The sequence below is a fragment of the Sinohyriopsis cumingii genome, chromosome 4 (assembly GCF_028554795.1).
Source record: "Sinohyriopsis cumingii isolate HCF-2022 chromosome 4, ASM2855479v2, whole genome shotgun sequence".
Lineage (NCBI taxonomy): Eukaryota > Metazoa > Mollusca > Bivalvia > Unionida > Unionidae > Sinohyriopsis > Sinohyriopsis cumingii.
Window position 1 is genome coordinate 32,039,849 of NC_142964.1, and position 15,479 is coordinate 32,055,327.

Genomic DNA, 15,479 nt, shown 5'->3' on the forward strand with positions numbered 1-15,479 from the left:
ATGATAAACCCAGCAATGTCAGGGCATACAACTTGCCAAATGGCCAAACACTTGCATCCCAATATGATAAACCCATGCAATGTCATGGCATACAACTTGCCAGATAGCCAAACACTTGCATCCCAATATGATAAGCCAGCAATGTCATGGCAGACAACTTGCCAGATGGCCAAACACTTGCATCCCAATATGATAAACCCAGCAATGTCATGTCAGACAACTTACTAGATGACCAAACTCTTGCATCCCAATATGATAAACCCAGCAATGTCAGGGCATACAACTTGCCAGATGGCCAAACATTTACATCCCAATATGATAAACTCAGCAATGTGATGTCAGACAACTTGCCAGATGGCCAAACACTTGCATCCCAATGACAAACCCAGCAATGTCATGTCCGACAACTTGCCAGATGGCCAAACACTTGTATTCCAATATGATAAACCCATTAATGTCATGTCAGACAACTTGCCAGATGGCCAAACACTTGCATTCCAATATGATAAACCCATCAATGCCATGTCAGACAACTTGCCAGATGGCAAAATATTTACATCCTAATATGATAAACCCAGAAATTCATGCTCCTGCTCCATAATTCTTCACATTCTTTAGCAAGTTCCATGCCTATATCCTTATGCTTGGAATTACACAGAAATGAACTTAACCAAAACTAATCTTGTAAATTATAATTGGTTATTTCACCAATGCTCAACTAAATGAATACATCAGGAAGGCACTATGTATCAGTATGCTTAGAATCAATATCACAATTGCTCCTGTAAAACGAGTCATAAGATCAAGTGTACAAGCCTTTAGTGGTTTTTATTTTTTGCTTCTTTTTGATACTTTCAGATTAAGAGCAAGGACCCGATCCAATTGTGGATTATGTGACAGCAGATCTGACTCTACATTGTGGTCAGATGTCCACTCATTATTAATGGGTAAATACTGTATTTCACTGAATGTTTAACAGAAACAAGTCCTCTATACACAGGTAAATACTGCATCCATTTCATTTAACGTTATAGAAGAGCACTAGTTTTATGCACTAGTAAGGTGACACTATATCCATACCACTGTTGTGGTAATGCCAACAAATCTTAGAAACAGGATAAAATGTTCAATTCTGCTGCTTGAAAAACTTTTTATCAGAGTAGACATTATACATCAAAACATTCTTAATGTGTGCAAAATACATTTACCTGTTTACAATACTCACCTTTTGTGAGCAGTGTAGGTCCATCCTAAGTTACCATGGCATATCTGTTTTTAACACCTACTATGAATAGTGTAGGTCTGTGCTGATCTATTGTGGCATAATGTGCTGGCAGATCAGGGTCTACACTGTTGTTTTGAAATCAATCGATTCATAAAAATGAAAAATCTGGGTATTTGCTTTTTGCACTATACTATCAATAATATACTGAAAAAGCCAATCATATTTTGAATGCTATGCCGAAATTCTATTAACAGAAGCTGAATTACAGAAAGTAGACTATATACTGTGTATGTTAAGGTCATACCAAAAGGTTAATTGATAACAAACAATACAGTCTGCATTTATATTGTGGTGTTTTATGCTGACTCGCACACTTTTCCTTCCCCCTGAATGGAGTTAGGGTCCCTGGGTGGCCAAATGGTCTAAGTGTTTTATGCTGACTCGCACACTTTTCCTGCCTCCTGAATAGAGTTAGGGTCCCTGGGTGGCCAAATGGTCTAAGGCACTCACCTTTGCAGATCACTCATACAACTGTGTCTGCATGGGTTAAAGTTTCAGCCTGAAAACAACTTCCTGGATTCTCCTCCAAATATACTGGTTGCAATGTCATATGCCCAAGAACACCATTAAACCCATCCAAACCAAATCCAAAAGTCAATGGGAGTTAAAAGAAAAACTGTTTGAATCTATTTTTCTTTCGAGATAAATAGATTCAAATCAACAGTGGAATTATGAAAAAGTATAATAAAAGCCATGTCTCAAATATTATGTGCCATGTAACAGAAGAGGTCATGTGATGCTTACTCAGTCAGACTGATTTAAGTGCCATGTAACAAAATAGGACATGTGATGCTTACAGTCAGGCTGATTGGAATGCCATGTAACAGAAGAGGATGTGATGCTAACACAATCAGGCTGATTCAAATGCCATGTAAGAGAAGAGGACAACAAGTGATGCTTACACAATCAGGCTGATTGGAATGCCATGTAACAGAAGAGGATGTGATGCTAACACAATCAGGCTGATTCAAATGCCATGTAACAGAAGACAACAAGTGATGCTAACACAATCAGGCTGATTCGAATGCCATGTAAGAGAAGAGGACAACAAGTGATGCTAACACAATCAGGCTGATTCGAATGCCATGTAAGAGAAGAGGACAACAAGTGATGCTAACACAATCAGGCTGATTCGAATGCCATGTAAGAGAAGAGGACAACAAGTGATGCTAACACAATCAGGCTGATTCGAATGCCATGTAAGAGAAGAGGACAACAAGTGATGCTAACACAATCAGGCTGATTCGAATGCCATGTAACAGAAGAGGACAACAAGTGATGCTAACATAATCAGGCTGATTTGAGTGATTTTGTGACATCTTTACCCATATATCATGATCTCATGAACTCCTAGAGTATGGTTTAATTTTCAAAGTTTAAATAATGCCTTTTTTGTAAATATTTGGTACATATTGTAAATGTTTGACAGTACTGACTAATAACTTTGAACCTTCTGGCTTCAATTACTTATGCTCCAAAAATGTTTATACACAGCAAAACAGTCTCCCTATATTATGACTAATATCTACAATGCAACAATCCCCAGTATGTCCATTCAAGCTTCTAGATCATGGACTTGCAAACCCATATTTTTTAGCTTTACCAACATGTTCCTTTGGTAAAGGTTCTTCAAACCATTATTTCCTCCTGAACTTGCAACAGTATGATTCACTTTTTCATGAGAGAGAGAGAGAGGGATGTGTTCATTCAATCTGCAGGAAAAGTGCCTAGATCATGGCAAACATTATTTTTTTTAAATGTCCTTCAAAGGGACTGGTACTCTACTTGGCTAAAGGAGTTTGCAAGAATTCAAGATAAAACCATTTCTTCTTTTAACTGCTTAGTGCTGGAACCATCTCTGATATTCTTCAGCGATAACAAGATTTTCATGACAGACATCATAATGGTTGTCAGATCAGACCATTTTAATTTAGGACCAACCAGATATTATAATAAAGTCTTCTGGTGACAACTCCATAATGATACGAGTTGTGGAACAAAATTTTCAACATGGCTGCCAGGGCGGCCACATTGGAAACTACATGTGCACCATTTCCATTTAGGACCAACTAGACATCACAATAAGTATTCTGGTTAAAGCACAATGTTGATATAACCAGTTATCCAGTAGAATTTGGAATAACAAGATTTTCCAGTTGGGCATATTGGGAGGACAAATCGGTACTATTTTGATTTACGACCAACCAGACATCATAAGAAAACTTTCATTGAAAACCGCATGCTTATTGTTCATTCAGGTAGAGTAGAAACAAGATTTTGGGTGTAAAATTTTATTTTAGTCCTGAAAGTAGACAAGGAGTAGTGAAAACACACTTCTGCAAATGGACTGATGGATGAAAAACTTGTAAGCTCTTTTGGTCCATAAGCATTAGATTTGTATTTAAAAAATGTGTATGCTGGACATGTCTATCTGTAATTTTATTTTTACTCAACTGTAAAATACTCCTGTTAGACATTCCAAAGCTATGAATGTAAATCTTATTGTTCTATTTATCATTACACATACATCTTCAGATAATTTATATTTGTTATGATCTAACCAAACATATATGGGATCTTTATATGACAGGTGTCAAGCTGATTTAAGCATTCATCATAATTTATGCCAAATCCCAACTTCATGCTCCCACGTCATTTTTTTTTCAAGGTAGTTGTGGGGTAAGAACTAATTTTAATTATGTAATACTTACCTGCTACTATTGCAGTGCTTTCCTTTTCTAAGACAGCATGCACACTCGAAGCTAAATATTCCCTCTTCCAAATTCTAATTTTGAACTATGGGTTTTCCCTTAAAAAGTATCAAATACATATGCCATTTTCCAAGTCTAGCTTTTGAAGTTTAAATATATGGAATTTGGCAATTGCACAATTGTTTACAACAGTATTTAAATAATGTTAAAGTTCCTTTATGGCTTGAAATAACTTCATGTTTATACAACTAAAGGACTAGTCTAAACTTTGATATGGTCATGCTGGCATGCCCCTTCCACCCCCATCAAAAATCAAACATCTGAAGGCATATAAAAAATTGTCCAGATCGCTTGATATTGCAAGTCTTTATTTCTTAATTCTAACATGAATCCATTTCAACTCTATAATGGAGAAAAGTTTATCTTGCATAATAGATACCTATTTTTCTTTTGGCAGCATGAACTTGCAGTATTAACATGAGCAATGCTCCATACGATGCAATATTTTATGTTACAACAGAAGTGTACAGCCAACTGCTGAGAACTATGTGCAGTGTGCTCAAAGTAATAAGACAACAGATTGAAACTGGCATAAGCATGCCAAACTTTGTTTAGTTTTCAAGTCAAATGTTACAATGACTTAAAAAGAGGTATCTATTTCCAGAGATAATGCCTGTATACATAAGGGGAAAATGTCAGAGCTGATATATTTTGCAACTTGCTCAAAGAAAGCGAAAATTAATGTTCACTTTTCGTTTTAGGTATACCATAAATGGATATTTTTGGTGTGTTGCTTAAATTTCCTTTATTGTGGTATTGTAAATTGTCTTAAAAATTAAACTTATAAAATATCATTAAAAAATATTACAAAAATAAATATCTTTTACTTGGTCATCAATATTGCTTCATTCCAACATACATTTTATTTTTCAATATGCCTTGGAAAATAACATTAAATATAGCAATGAAGCACACAACTCCTTAACCCTCTGAGAAGTTAATGTAAATGATATTTTGAAGTATCTATTTTGTAAAACTGATTGATGTCAATTTCTTTATGGATTCAGTAATTCTAAATTGAGGACAGAGAATAACAGCATCAATGTTTGCGGATATCACGGATTAATAACTCTGGGATATGTGACAACTTGTGAGCTTTCAAATGAGAAGTCTCGCCTTAAACATAACTTAGTTTCTGCTGGTTCAGCGTCTTTAAAGCTGAATTATTCAAACAATCCTTTTTTTTCCTACTACTTCAGAATCTGCAGATACATATAATGATCACAATTTCTGAAAGAAATACCATAGTGATCCAATGTATAAATGTAAGGTATAAGGTAGTATTCAATAAATCTACACGTGTTATGTGCATTTCTTGATTATATAAGGTGCATTGAGTGGTTATAAATTTATCATATACAAATGATGTGCTTTGTGGAATTACTGCAAAGAGGAAGAATGAAACCATAAATGGAACACAAATGCCGTGCACCCTCTTTTTGTATGACCTTGTATTTATAAATGCATAAAAAAGCTAATACCTAAACACAAATTTTAATTCATTAAAGTACAAAATTTAGGTCACACTGACGTGCTTTTGGCAAGATGAAGTGTACTTAACAAGACACTGCTATATACCAAGCTGAATGACTTTGGGGTAAACTGTGCCCAAGAACGAATGAGGGATCAAAAGTGCCCAAAAAACTGGCCTGAACTCACAATGTAACAAAAGTGGGGCTGACAGAGGACTAAGGCAATAGTATACATGCATTCCATATTTAAGCAGGGCATAAGAGCACACTGTTAAGAGGTATATTATTCACCTGCCCTGTACCTGATAGTCCCTATTGTTGACTCTAGCAGGGCATGGTTGCCTCAGGAGATTACTTACGAAGTGCAAATCATCCATTAAGTTGGTTCTGGTTTGTGATGTTAAACTAATGTTTATGTGCCAATACCTTTTCTTTGTTTTTGTTTCAGTGACCTTGACCTTTGATCTTTTGACCCATAAATCAATAGGCTTTCTTCCTCATCCTTAGTACAAGCCATTTACAAAATTTGGAAAAGGTAGATGGTGTAAACTAAATATTTTTTTGTAAAGGATAAGCCAGTGAAAATGTTAGACTGAAATTTTTTTTAAAGCATTAAAATCAAGCAGAATAAATATAATAAGTATGCAAAAAGGAATGGTGTTACAGTTATTTTCCTTTGCAAAATTTTAAATGAAAAAATACTACACATGAAGCTGATGTGTAGCAAACAATGGGAGGAGGTACCATATGCCATGTGCTTAAGTCGAGTCAAACTGCAAACAACAAATATCCTAATCTGCCATAGCATAATGCACCTACAGATCAGGGTCTATGTTGCTTGTTCTACTGATTGCTCCTAACAAACTGCACAGACACAGATGTGCCCAAGCATTATGCTACGGCAGATCCGGGCCTGTGCAGTTTGACGGTGAGCTTGTGTTTATATTCCGACATCTGACATGTAAAGAAAGAGGACTTTAGTTTAATTAAATTTGCTAAAAACAACAAGTTTTTAAAGCAAAACCTGAATTTCAAATAAACCAAAGCTACATTAAGTCAGAATTAAATATATAATGGAGCTGAATCTCTTAGACTGTTTCAGAAATTTAATTGAGAATACCATTTATTTACACTCTGATTATAGGTATGAAGATTGAAATGATTACATCCAAACTGAGGCTATCAAGGGAAATGTACATTTGAACGGAACAGATTACAAGAACCCACATAAATAAACACTTCATATTGCACAAGTTACTCACTTTAGTGAGGACTGAAACTGATTTGCACAAATGCTTTGCATGCGCTCAATCAGTAAATATAAAAGAAGCCTGTAGTTTTGATGTAACACTGATGACCCATGATATTACTGCAATCAAAGTTATTAATCCATTAATTTTGCCAACTTATACAATTAACAAGCTCACATTTCACTTTGTTTATCACTGGTGGTGTATAATATCAGGTTGTTTTTATTGTAGCCTAATCAGTTAATTCATGTGGTAGGGTAACCCAAGCAGTTTCATGGTTATGATGGTTGACTACTATTGATAACATTTCTTGAGTATGGGTAAAACATTCTTTAATTTATGTTCCAACCTGAAGTTTTTATTTGTCACTGGCTAAAAAAAACTGTTTGGTATCCAGAAATTGCTTCTATTTAAAATTATGACTAATTCTGAAAATATGGCATTCAGGAAATTGGTATGTGATGTTATTTAGGTTGATTACCAAACACTGGTTTTTGAAAGATAAACATTACAGCTTATGTGCAGTGAATTAAAAACTCTAGTAATTTAAATGCTCAAATGTGATGTATGTGACTTGTAAGACTACATTATGCACAGCTGCATACACTATATACAACTAAATTTGTTGCTTCCCACTTCCTCTCTGCAGGAAATTTTTTTAAAAAATAAGGCTTTTTCCAAAAATATTATTCTCTACCCAAAGTCATCTTTCACCACAAATTACTTGCTAAAGAATTTTCCAGGTCACCATGCATAATGGATGGGTGGGTGAATGTAAGGATACAAGATATACTGATAAGCACTTTTCAAGAAGAATACATGCCTGAAGATGATAAAACTCAGAGTTTGGGCCTCAGACTTTGCATCAGCCAATCACACAAGTTATTTCTGGCTGCATTACACAGGAAAATCAATGTTAAGCTGATTTTTGTTATGTCCCCTCCATATTCTCTAAACCTTTGGAGCAGAAAATTAAGATAAAGCTACCAAAAATTGTACATCATACTACAAATATATAATTGGAAATCTGAATCCCAGCAGACAAGTCCTTGATAAGAATTCTTTAAGTTTCAGGATCCTGACATAATTTGAATTTAAAGTTATTAAATGTCAAAATTTCCAAACTCTGAGCTTGAGTTTCTTGTGAAGAAAGTTTTGAGAATATGGGGTCAGGTCATTTATTGCACAAGAAGCTTATAAACCTCATCTCATCCTAAATATACCATATATACTTCCTTGCATGTCATGTCCAATTGCAAACTGCACAGACCAAAATCTACTGTCGCATAATGCGATGGCAGATCTTGGCCTATGCAAACTGACAGGAGTAATCTGTAGAAGCAACAAAGACCCTGATATGACAGGAAATTATGTGATGGCAGATTAGAGTCTATGCTGTGTGAAGTTGGACTCTGAGTATATATGGTAGTTTTGTCATCCAACTGAAGTGTGCAATATCTTGGTTCATTAAGCAATTTTTAAGTAACTGTATGCATGTTAGACTTGATTATAAATATATTTTAATATATTCTGATTATGGAACAGTAAGGCAAAAGCAGATTTGTGAGATGCAAACACCAGCAGATGACAATGGATGAATAATGAACGTTATAAAACCAAAGCTCTTTCTTATACCTCTCACTACAGACGTCACAACAGGAGATTTAGCGACAGATATTGAGAGATCTGGATTTATTATCTTCATAACTGAGGGCTCAGATTGTTGTACAATATGGGTCTCAGCTTGTACTGTATTGACATTAACACCCCGAGGAGTATCAGGGGGCATAACCCTTCTTTTTTGTGCTGTTTCAACCTGTCGAGTGGCAATCGACTCAACATTTTGTATGACAGTCGACGTGATCTCTTGTGAGACAGCAGACTCAGTCCCCTTTATTTCAGCAGGCTCACCCTTCGGTTTAGTAAGCCCTGCAGTAGGCAGTTTCACAGGTGAAGCTATAAAATAGACAAAGAAGCAGGATCTAAACATTTCTTTATAACTAAGGAAGAAGTGGCGTAGCAACCCCCAAACAATTTATTTTTAATGGATGGGGGCCTGCACAATTAAGTTGTGCAGGTGGGCCAGTGCAAGAAAGGAAAACTCAATGATAAAAATTTGGCTGGAGAGTTTAATACAGCCATGAAATATTTCAAGAATCAGAAGTGTTGATAAGCAGTTTTCCCCCTTCATCCTACTCGGCTTTTTTTACTATTCCTCATAAAGGTTGTATCCTTGCAATTTTTATTGGTCAATATTTATCAATGACCCCAATTTCACCAACATGTCAAGGTGTAATGCAAACTCATTAAAATCAAGAGATATGCATAATAAATAGATCTGACACATACAGATAAATTTTCATGCTCTGCTAGTCTTTGGAATTCTGTATCCACTTATTTTTTAGTAACCCATCATATAAAGCACTGCACTTCGTGTTAGGGAGAATTATGGATAGAGAAGATATATTCTAAATAAAATTTTCACTTTCATAAATGAAACAACTGATCTTTATTGGTGTCCTGAAGATCTCTCATGGCCAGGATGTGGATTTTAATTAGATTTTACAAACTCAAAATTCATCCACTTAAAACTGCTGGATTCTTTAATTAAATCCAAGTCGACATTCAATTTCTGTTGGTGAAATCAAGGCACCACTCAGATATGAGTATGTAGATTAATATGTCATGTAATCAAAATGTTCAAAAATGTATTATTTCTTCTTACAGTATTTATGATTTATGCAACACATTTTTTCCATACATCTTGCTTCAATACCTCCACCCCTAGTTTCCATTTACCATATTTTTGGTTGCTTTTAACAATGAGTACTGGATCAGAGACTGACAATTTTAATAACCGCCATATTCTTCCACCATAGTATCTGGAAATCTCACTTTGGACTTCGATCCTCTTTTCAGGCATTGTTACAATGATTTAAGCTGTCATTTCCCATGTTTTCTAAAGGCGATAGGAAGCATTAAAACATCCATAGTCAATGTCTTTACCTAGAAATATTTCCTTTTGTGATGAACATGAATACTGTAACTGTTGTTACAGGAGTCAGAGAATGTAAATTGAGCACAAACAAGTAAATGAAACAATATATTCAATTTTGTTTACAAAGTAACAGAGAGAAGGATTAAATGAAACTTTGTAACATGCTCAGCATGCTAGTCAAATCATGCTAAAATTTAAAAAGCAAACTTTCAACTTTTTAAAATTTAAAATTTTCAAGAACCAGAAAATACATGCTGCATCATAGCAAAGAAATGTTTGACTTCAAAATGTGTTTTATGAGAATGATTTCAAACAGTAATGAAAATGAAATTTTGTATTCTTTTTTATTTGTTTTTCTTCCTTGAATGTTAAAACTTTGTGCTATGCAATACAGCTGGGGTAAAAGTGATCATGATTTGTCAATTTTAACATCATCTTGAAATAAAATAAAATCTTTTAAAGATTATATGCAGTCTAAAAGGACCTGGAATAGAGTGTTCAATGTTTAAAAAATGTAACTTAATGTATTGAGGCAGGCATAACATACATCATTATACAACAAGCACTGCAAGGTTCCTATGGAGACAATCTTTATCATGACAAAAGGTTGTTACTATAGTAACTGACACTGAATTCAAGTTCAAGCCCGAGTCATGCCAAAGATTAAGAAAAATCAATGAGGCTCCAAGAGGAACTTGGACAACTGATTATCAAATGCAACATTCTGAATGAACACTTGTTTAAGATGTAAATATAAAGCAACTACAAAAACTTGAAGTACAGTGGGCCTAAACATTTATTTTTTTATGCTTTGTATTTGCATGACTGATGTTAGGTTCATGTTGTCTAAAAAATCTCTATAACCTTAAAATGCTGGTACCATGGACATAAACAAAAATACTATTACAGCTATTACAAATATTATTCATTTTCAAGCTTAATGATTAGAATTGACAATTCAAATAAACTTCTTTCATTAAACTTTAATGCAAGGAGGAAGCAAAGTTTAAGACTGCATTAACTGAATTAGTAAACTGTGGTCAGCTAAAACAAATATTTATCCAATGTTCAGGAAAATTGACCATATTTAAGGGAAAGGTTTTTCTCTTCTAACACAAATATATTTCTATTCCCCAAATTATTACTTTAAAAAAAAAAAATCAAATATTTCCAAAGAGTAATATGATTGGCATAGTATACACCCACCCCATTTTTCTTATTTCAGTCATAAGGACTTTCATCAATTAATCCCACAAATCAGAAGGCTTCTTCCTTATTGCAAGTGTAAGCCATCCACAAAGTTCAGTCTAGTTCAGTGACAAGAACCAAAGTCATTCTATAGAAAACATTTCTTCTTCTGATCAGTAGATATCTGACCTTTTGCTAAAATTGTTGGGTTCTTTCTTAACCCAAGCCATCCAAATATTTGGCAATTGTAAATAGTGAACAAATCAGTGTACAGAAAGAATTTATCTTCTTGAATTCAGAGTGACCTTGATCTTCTGCCATTTCATTCCAAAATCCACAGACTTCTTCCTTATCCCAAGTGCAAATCACCCACAAAGTCTGGTGCAAGTCTTTTATGTAGAATTGATGTTATTATGCAGAAACCATTTTTATTCCTTTACTTTGATCTTTTGATACTAAAATCTATAGGATTCTACCTTATCCCAAGTGAAAGCCATCCAAAAGGTTTGGTAACACTCATGATGGAGAACAAGTTACTGTGTGAAAACATTTTTCTTCTTTCTACCCATGACTCTTACCTTTGACTCTTTAAATCCCAAAATCAATGGCTTCTTCCTTAAACAAAGTGCAAATCTATAACAATATTTGGTAACCACAGATCATGGATCACAAATTATAGCAGTGACACCCTTTCTCCCTCCCTTCTGCCATTTTGACCTTGACCTTTGAAACCCCAAGTTCAAACCTTTCCTTAAGTTTGGTAACTATAGCTGGAAGCACAGCACAAGGTCTGTTTGACAACAAAATTGGTAGTGGACTGATGGATGGACGACAAGACAGCTCCATCTTATTTCCTGCATATGAACAAATCTAATATACAAAATATACTAAAATAAAATACTAAGTTTACAGTGGACATAGAATTTTTAATTTCTTCCCCCATTTTCATACAAGAAAAATAACAAAAACAAAACAATTGAGTATACTGAACAAAATCTACCAACCATGAGTTTCGTTCTGTTTTTCCAAATAAGCAGACTTGGCAATATTAAAAGCTGTTAACTTCAACCTTAACTGGTAACACATTTGTCCAAAAGAAAGCGACATATGGATTGTGAGTACTAATTAGGTCATATGATGGTAAATGAGTTAACCACAGCCATGAGAATATGGGTGATGTTACTGTCATGAGCCAAGTTGACTTACCCCTGTAATTTTTCCTCTTTTTATCTACAACAAACAACATGCTAAGGGTAATAGGGCAGTCTACATTTCTACAGCATCTATATACATACAAATCTACGAGTATTATTGGTACTTGTAAATAAAGTTACAACACATAATTACATTTATAAAAATAGTGATTCCTCATTATAAAATATGTTAGTGCTCATTCTCTCATCCACAATAGTATGGCCATGGATTCCATTTTTGGGATGAATGTAGTCACCCAGTCTAAAATAACCTTGCATATAACGCAGTACGTTGTTGTTGTTGTTGTTGTGTTTAACGCCATTTTTCAACACATGATAGGCTATACATGGCGGCCAGTATTAATGGTGGAGGAAGAACCCGGGAAAACCCCGGAAAGAACCACCGACCCACGAGAAGCTACTGGCACTAGTACAATTATTGCTCCCCTGAACATCAATGCAGTGAGGAAGCATTGCACAGACTGTACATAAAGTAACTATGACAACAAAACTTGTATGTACCTCATTAAGCTACAAGATACATAAAATAAACTGGACCACACCCATGTCTTGTGGGATTCACACTGTGGGTAACAGTGGGAAAAAAATGTAATTAGGTTTGTAATTAATTAATCAACATTTAAATTTCTTTACAAGCCTAAAGACTTTGACAAATAATATGAAAGCACCCTCACCCTCTGAGTTAGGTGATTTGGTTAACTGCATAACTGTTTTATTAATTAATCAATAAACTTGTCATTTTTTGTGTTTAAGTCAACAGACCATGAGAGTGAACGAGACTACTCCCACCTTCATACTAAAGGTAATTCAGTTAAATGACTATAACATGGATACAGCTTGATCCAAATACTCAATGAGGTTCAAATGCAAAATACGGTGAAAGTTAGCCAATGGTCAGACTCATAACATTGGGTTCAAAGGGGTCATGATGGTGCTCTCCTGGCTTACACAACTTTGGCACATACTAGGCAGGCTATTATAGAATTATAAGAACACAAACCTGTATAAATTCTCTATCACAACCTACTCCCTCATGTTAAGTGTCATGACAGTATCAACAAACTTACGATGAAGAAACAGGCATGAATCCCTTTTTTTCCTCATAAAAAAAGCAGAAATTATGTTCCTATTTGTACAATATAAAAATAATATAATCAAAATAATAATTATTAGTCAACAAAATTTTCACATACTGTTCATTTTTTGTACACTTTAATTTGCAATAACATCCTGAAATTCACAAATACTGACCAAAAAAATAGATATTTTTGTAAGATTGTCTTACGGCAAAATACCAATCAAATGTTGGGAAATGCCTACTGGTGGCAACACTTGCATTTCCAAGTTTGCTTCCATAAGACCTTAATTAAAAAGATGAATTATTTTTGTTTGGCAGATGTTGAGAATTTACTGGGTTCTTTACCATAGTATTACAACCTATGTAATAGATTAAGTACAATATATAAATGGTGCTGATAGCACAGTATCATACATGTATAGCATCACTAATATTTTGCTAAAATCAACTCTAGACTGTGCCTCTGCCTTAAATGTGGATTATTCCAAAAATTTGCATTGATACTGCAGCTTGAATGTTTTGATATATGCAGAAATGTTTTTGTCATTTTTTCTTGTTCTTTTTGGGAGATTTCCCCCCCCCCCACACACACTATCCTAATGTAGTGTTCTGGGACCTTGCAAGTGCTGTGTGCCACTTTTATTAGTACAAACAACATAGGGTTGTATGAAGTCATTTTCATGTGCTATTGAAGAAGTACCATTTTGTGATGAATTAACCAGTACTAACATATGGTAGCCTATATCCCAAGTCAGAACAGAATGCCAAATGTTGGGAAGTTTCTTAGTGGTTTTTTACTAGTCCAAATGTTCAGTCTGCAAATCTAAAAGTAGTTGACTAGTAAATGGTTGGAAGAGAAAAATACTGGATGGAATATGGACATAAAAAACTAAATTAATGGCATGCTTTCAAAAATTTTGGACATGTTCTATTGGTTGGGCTGACAAATTTCTGAAGTAGATGGCAATATATGAAGTACCAGTAACTAGATTAGGGGGACATCTGGCCCCAATCAATACTATGTGAATAGTTTGTTAAAAAAAAAGCCTGGGTTGGAAACCACTCTGGTAAAGAATTTTTTTGAACCTTTGGCTTTTAATGATACCCAGGCTGGAGTGTTCAACCCCTCAGGATATAACAATTAAACATGTACAGTGTAAAGTTCATATTTTTGATGACATATGAAGGAATATTAATAATAATAATAATAATAATAATAATAATAACAACAATAATAATAATAATAATAATAATAATAATAATAATAATAATAATAATAATAATAATATACATTATTCAATGAGGGTAGCTCATTCAGCATACAGTAAATACTTATCTTTTCTTTTGACACAACATTACTGGTGAAGCCACTGTTGTATTTGTCATGATGTCCAATAAAATACCATATTTCCATTATTTTCATGGTAACTAAATAAATTGGACTGAACAAATAGCCAATCAATGGCTGTGTAACCTAGCTTTGATTGATTCACTTTACTTGAAAGAGGATAAAAAAGCTACTCAGGTAAAAGTTTGGTTCCTACTTAAGTCAGCTCTATATTTTACATCAAAGTATAGCATGCAGTTTCAAGGGTTAAGAACAAACTTGAAATTCAAGGTGTCAGCAATACTTTTGACAAATTATAGGTCATTTGTTAAGATAGTTCATAAAGAATGGTTAAAAAAAAACAAAAACAATCTGTTAGATGCTAATTCATTTGCTTAATTTCGCTGGAGCAAACTGTCAAAATGTTGAAGAACACAACTGACCATTTTCTGTCAGTTTTTAGATTATTCTTTAGTCTAACACTGAGTAATATGTTAAAATGTCTTATTAATTATATTAACTTGACGAAAGTCGTTAGCTAATTTGTGCCTCCCCCTGTATTCTTCAAAGAAGTCGCAAGCCGTTTTTTGACTGTGTAAGCACTATGGAAATCGTAAGCCAGCTTTGACCAAGTAAAGCAGTGGAATCCACTCTGAAGTTACTCCAGCAAAATTAGAGGCTCGAGTGATTTTACTTGAAGAGAGATTCCAATGACCTGTGCATGGTAAGGTATTAAACCAGTCCTGAGAGTCAGACAAAGCAATAGACCACACACAAAAAAAGTTTATGCAACCCTTACATTTCTATATTTTAAAGCTGGAAATATAATTTCATATAAACATTAGACTATTTACTAGACTGACACTACTGGCCAAAATGAATTTCCAAGAATTAAA

The 15,479-nt window shown here is 34.3% G+C and overlaps 1 protein-coding gene across 5 annotated transcripts in view; it reads right to left on the reverse strand.

Annotated features, from left to right (window-relative positions):
- LOC149800886 (FERM domain-containing protein 5-like) overlaps positions 1–15,479 on the reverse strand; it is a 209,419-nt gene that overhangs the window by 12,855 nt on the left and 181,085 nt on the right. For 3 of the 5 annotated variants that reach the window (XM_089954940.1, XM_089954939.1, XM_089954938.1), the window contains 2 exons: positions 12,171–12,194; positions 8,414–8,734 (listed from right to left, as the gene is read on the reverse strand). The exons of 1 other annotated variant lie outside the window; for it this stretch is intronic. In XM_089954940.1, coding sequence (XP_089811066.1) covers positions 8,414–8,734; positions 12,171–12,194 — 345 coding nt within the window. The remainder of the gene's footprint in view (positions 1–8,413; positions 8,735–12,170; positions 12,195–15,479) is intronic. One more of the 5 variants, XM_089954941.1, reaches the window with a different exon arrangement.